This window comes from Streptopelia decaocto (genome assembly GCF_964273445.1).
Source record: "Streptopelia decaocto genome assembly, chromosome: 1".
Taxonomy (NCBI): Eukaryota; Metazoa; Chordata; class Aves; order Columbiformes; family Columbidae; genus Streptopelia; species Streptopelia decaocto.
The window spans coordinates 122,244,476-122,250,527 of NC_138663.1; the positions used below are offsets into that span (position 1 = coordinate 122,244,476).

General features: G+C 41.3%; 1 protein-coding gene across 1 annotated transcript; it reads left to right on the top strand.

Annotated features, from left to right (window-relative positions):
- Positions 1-133: 133 nt before the first annotated feature.
- On the top strand, positions 134-5,232 carry MIS18A (MIS18 kinetochore protein A; the record flags this gene model as incomplete). The annotated part of the gene is made up of 5 exons (XM_082065329.1): positions 134-362; positions 445-511; positions 1,153-1,275; positions 2,663-2,756; positions 3,454-5,232. The coding sequence occupies 5 exons, from the start codon at positions 134-136 to the stop codon at positions 3,532-3,534; spliced, it is 594 nt and encodes a 197-aa protein (XP_081921455.1). The 3' UTR covers positions 3,535-5,232.
- Positions 5,233-6,052: the final 820 nt, after the last annotated feature.

Here is a 6,052-nt window from a genome sequence, read left to right on the forward strand (position 1 = left end):
GCACTGCATGCCCCACCTCCTGGGCGGGGCGAGTGGTATTTCCCGCCCCGGCGGGCGGTGGGCGTGCCGTCACTGTCGGCGCGGGAGTCGCTTTCCTTTTCCTTCCGCTTCCGGCGCGGGCAGTTTGAAGGCGATGGCGGGCGTGTTGTACCCGCTGCCGGGCGTGGTGGAGGAGCTGGACTCCTCCCTCTCGCTGCTGGAGGTGGGCGACGGGCGAGGGCAGCAGCGGCGACAGGCGGGCGCAGAGGAGGACACCGACCTGCTGCCCATGGTGTTTCTCTGCGGCGGCTGCAAGCGGCCGGTGGGTGACACGCTGAGCTGGGTGTCCAACGACGACGAGGCGGACTGCATCATGCTGCGCAGTGAGTCCGGCCCCCCCGGGCCAGCCCGCCTGGCGCGGCCACCGCCGCGGGTCACCTCCCTCCCTTCCCTTTCTCTGCGCAGGTGCGGCCGCCAGCGTCTCGGTGGACGAGGAGCGGAAGATCTCCAAGCGGCCCGGCGAGTGCGGATGGTGAGGCCTGGCCCTATGCTGCCCTGAGGGTCGGGGGACCCCACCGGGGCCTTTCCTTTCCTGAGGGAGCTGAGAGACCCTGGGAAAGGTGCTGAGGAAGAAGCTGATAGACGGGCGGACAGGTGCTGCTGGCAGGAGTGCCCCTGTTCTCCTGAGCAGGGCTGAGGAACCTAGGCCTGGAATGCTTCTTCTGGGCGATCTGTACAAAGTGCTTCTATGCTAGTTTTGCTGAGGTCAGCCGGCCTAGAACACCTTTATATGAGGAGAGACTGAGAGAGCTGGGTCTGTTCAGCCTGGAGAAGAGAAGGCTGAGAGGGGATCTCATCGATGTCCTTTCAGTGGTGCCCAACGATAGGATGAGGGGCAAGGGGCACAGACTGAAGCACAGGAGGTTCCATCTGAATATGAGAAGAAACTTCTTTGCTTTGAGGGTGACAGAGCACGGGAACAGGCTGCCCAGAGAGGCTGTGGAGTCTCCTTCTCTGGAGACATTCAAAACCTCCTTGGACGCCTTCCTTTGTGATCTGCTCTGGGTGAACCTGCTTTAGTGGATGAATCTTTTTTTTTTTTTTTAGAATGGGATGGGAAGAGGTGGTTTATTTTCTTTCTTTCTGAATAAATGTTACATATTTTACTTACAGCGTGATTGAAACACTATTCTGCTCTGGCTGCTCAATGACACTTGGCAACATCTACAGATGCACCCCAAAGCATCTTGATTACAAGAGGGATTTGTTCTGTTTCAATGTTGACTCAATTGAAAGGTAAAGGCAGAATTTTTATTGGTAAGCCTGCCAGCGAAACTTCAACCTCCAGACATCATATTGAAGGATGCTCCTATTAATATTTTTGTCATGTCTAGAAGTAGCTTTGGTTCCTTGTATTTGGTTCCAGAATGGTTTTCTGGTTTACTGCTGTTAGCATTGTAGTGCTGGAGTGTTAGAAACATTATACGTGTAATGTTAAACAAATACTAGAGTAAAGAAGATGCCAGGGCTGCCTTTTATGTAAGAAATTGCTTGCCACTCAGGAAAATAACACTAGATACACAACACAGGAGGGTTCCTTCTCATTTGCCTGTAAGAGACTACATGTGTGCTCTGCTTTAGACAACATAAAATGACCCTGTAGTCATAGGTAGTACCAAATAGGCCTGTTTCTAAGGTATTAGAGGTAAATATCAGCAGAGAACATGGGGAGAGGGGCTTAAGCAGAACTTAAGGTGAGATCTGCACTGTACTGATCAAGTCTGCTTTTTTTTCCTTGCTGAAGTAGACAAAAGCAAATCTTAAAACTGGATATGTGCTTGAGGCTCTCACTTAACTGTCTTGCAATCAAAATTGTCTAGAAAATGAAGGTGTGTGCTATTGTATTGATTTAAATTATTTTATAACACTTGAAAATGGTTTTAAAATATTCTTCAATAACTATATCCTGAATTTATGTCTCCACATGAATGCTTTTATCCAAGCATTACTCTGGTAAACAGTGACAGGTTACCCTTCTTCTGTCTAGGCTAGTTTTAATGTTTCTGCTTTTTTTATGTTCCAGTTTATTTTGCTGTGTCTGTGGTTGTTTACCTTCCTGCTCTGGATGGGGTCTTTCTTCTCTTTCCACAGCTATGATGCTTTGCTTTTTCCATGGCACTAAAATTCTCTGAAACACTAGCATGGCAACAAAATGGCATTTTCATGCACAATAATGGTGATGGCTGCTTCTCCCAGCTAGTGCTGCGTCGTTCTCAGTGTCTGCTTAAGTTTTCACTGTATCCTGTAGCACCAGAATTCCTGAATGTCTCTTGGAGTTCTAATTTTCATAAAGTGGTGGTGTCTTGGTAATTCTGCACTTAAATCTTTTTAGTCAACCATATAGTTTGTTTACAAGATTACCCAATACAGATATTTTGTTGTTGTTGGAGTAATGCTTCCACTTTGCTAGTGTATTAATAATAATCTCATAACACACCATGACAATTGTTCTCAATTGTTATCAATATTGGTATCATACTAAACCCAAAACATAGCACTATACCAGCTACTAAGAAGAAAACTAACTCTATCCCAGCCAAAACCAGGACAATGGATGAGTCCTACATTTGGGTTTTTTTGCCTTCAGAGTGAAAAGTGCATGATTTAAACTGTAGCATATCAGTTACATTCTAGGATCCTCAGAAAAGCAAGCTCTTACTGATGAGGAACCTTTAACTCTTGAAAGTCGAGCTGTCTTGGAAGAGGCAGTACAAAGGGTAAGATTTAACCTCATATTGTCCTTTGTTCAGATCACCTCTATGACATCTTAATACCTGTATTTAATCCAGATTGATTCTGTGGGTTTTAACATATGCTGTCATACTTCACACTCTTAGTAACTTGTGTTATGCAAGATTTTCAGTAACTTTTCCTTCAGTTTTAATGGTAATTAGCATGTTCTGTTTATCAAGCACAGCTTTAGATAACTGTCTGTTTTTCTTGGTAACTAGAAATTGTTTCTTTCTAGTTCTGGTTCACTTCAGATTTTCACTTAACTTTTAGTTGTGTCTTCTGTCTTTCATATAAACTGACTGGATGCTTTTGCTCTAACTTTGGATTAAAATATTAATGAAGTTGACATTTTGCTCTACTGAAAACTTCTGATTGCAGGTAGCAGTCAGTTGGAAGCAAATAGAGTGATGAAGTCAGCTATGAAAGCTGACAGTTGTCTAGCAAAAGCTGAATATGTGTATCTGGCACTTACCAAGGTTGAAGACTATTATAGATTTGAGAAAGCATGGAGAGTTAATGTTTGAATTGAGTGAATTTTCAAGCTATGAAAGTTGCAGGAGCAGAGTCAAATAGAATAGATGATGCATGATCAAATTCGAGCACTTAACCAACATCTACATTTGCTCTTTCTATTGCCAAGTTCTGTTTCTAACCAAATACCTTTCCCTGTTTACTTTACAGGCAGATGCTGTATTAAAGGCTCTGGAGACAAGACTAACTGCTGTTGAATTGAGTTTGGCTTCTCTTCACAATAAAGTTTGAAAGAAACTACATGCAGGAAGGCTAGCTGCAGGAGAATGATGTATGTGAAACTTGTCCTTGTAATCCTCTGGACTTTGTGGGAACCCTGCAGAAGCTGTGCAAAGAACTGACAGACATCAGTGGCTCATGCTGCAGTAGAACAATGCTGACTATGAGTCTTCACCACAGACAAGGAGTTTCTCTCTTTTCTGTTATAAGGATACCCCAGAATTTTTTTTAATCAAGTTTCTGTAGATTTTTGGTTTATATGTAAATATTTATTTACATTTTTATCTCTGAAAGCAAAACATTTATCTTCTGAGTTCCCTGATATTCAATATCTACTGAACTGGGTGTGCTTCTGCTTCATTAATGATTTTTTAAAAATCCTTGTGATATCTGAAATACCATCACATGTTACTTTCCTTGTCTCCACAGCCTTTGCTTGACCTTTGCTCAGAGGTGGGAAGGTGGGAATGGTACAATAATTGTATGGGGTCATTTGTTGTTTGTGTCTCTTGTTTCTTCTGTGGGGTGGTTTTGGGGGAAGTTGTGTGGGGTTTTTTTTGTGTGTTGTGGTTTTTTTTCCCAAGCTCAAGGATAAAATGTAAGGTAAAAGAAGGCTTTAAAAGCATTAGATAAGAATGGTTTTCCATGCAGTATTGAAGGCCTTATGTTTTGCAGCTTCAAGGAGAGGAAAACAAACAAGGCTGGTAACAACACGCCTTTAAGCAAAGCTTGGTGTATATTTGAGCAATGAATTCAAAATGCTGAGTAGGAACATTTGTCAGCATTTTGTTTTAATGCAGATATTCCACTTATTTGTCTTTGAGCTTCTGTGTATTTAACTAACTGTCAGGGTTTTTTATATAGTGCCGGGTGTTGCATGTAATTGGGTTTTTTCAATAAAACAAAAGTAAGCAGTTGTAATCTAAAGGAAGACCAATTTTGAAGAAGTTATTTTTGTTACCCAATGCTAATTTTACCACTACAAGTTTAAGTTTTCTCTAAAAAATCTGGAACGAATTTCCTGCTGTTCTCCCCCATTGGTAGGCACTGTTTGTCTTATAAAAGCTTTCCCCCTGCACCTGTTCTCTGTTTACAGCTTTGTTTTGAAGTAGTACTCAAGTTTAACCTGTAGTGATGGGTCTTGTATTTTTTCATGTTCAGGTAACTAAAACATTTTGTTACTTGCATACCTGCCAAAGTTCCCATCAACTTCAGTGTAATTTTTAAGGCAACTTCTTCTCTAACAAGTTTCTGAATACTGGTAAGCAACATAATACACTTCATGCCAGATGTCTGAAAAGAGCCATGAACTCTACCCTTTAACTGAAGTTTGGTTGATGTTTTTCATTATATACAGAGTATGCTTTTGTTGGGAGTGTTAACAGTTGATGGCTTGATAAACCTGCCTTTTCAGACATTACACTTTTTCCATATATGTGTATGTATCTTTTAACATGGTTTTTGTTTTCTGTTAAGGACAACACAAGCCCATAAGGATATTTGTAGATTTTTTTTTTCTTTTGAGATGAATGTGTGTTCAAGTTTTTTTAACCAAAGGTACAGACAAGATGGCATAATCTTTTATATCTGTATTCCAATGAAGTAGCCACAAAACACAAAAGTGTGAAGACAAACTTGCATGTTTTTCTGATGTTTGCCTAGCCAAATTATTGATGTGTTAGAGGTGAGAGATTGAATAACCTGATAGTTTCTAAGTGACTTCTTGTATTTGTTCGATTATATTATGAAGTAACCATTTTAGATCTACCCTTAACTGAAAAAAACAAAAACACCCCCCCACCCCCCCAAAAAAAAAAAACAAAAACCAAAACACCACCACCAAAAACACCGCCCCCCCCAACAAAAACAAACCAAAAACCAAAACCCCACAGGTTTGCTGGGCTGAAGCAGTGCCTGTAGCTTTAAACATGTTCTTCCATTAAACATGAAAGGCAGCTGGTTTTGAGTTCCTAAAACAGATTGGCCAGCTGAGTTCCTTCTGAGACTTGTGTAGTTAGAAACCTGTTACCTGTCTCTTGTGTCCTATATATTGCTATTATGTGTAATAAAAGTAAAGTGCATATATGTAAGCAAGTATCCAGAAGAGAAGAGGAAATGGCTGCTTATCTTAAGGGAAGCTTGTGAATTCCCTAACTGTCCCTCTTTTCTAGCTACTATGGGAAAAATACCTGCTGAATGAGCAACCTGAAAAACAATCCTACCATGATGTCCCTGAACTCACAGGCAAAAGTGAAAACAAAGAATCTGCATTAGAGTATGTGTTCCTGCAATGCAACACACACAGGTAACACATGTGAAAAGTGCATGTTAAATAACCATTTTTTTTCCTTGGCTTAGTGTTATGGTGGTCTGTATTTTTTCTTTATTGAATACCTACATTTGGCATAAGTGTATATTTACAACAATGTCTCTTAGCATATTGTAGGTGGGAGCTCTAGTACATTAACACAACAGACTCTTAAAATAGCATTTCCACACTCTCATGGGTTGCCAACTGCTGCTTTGCTAA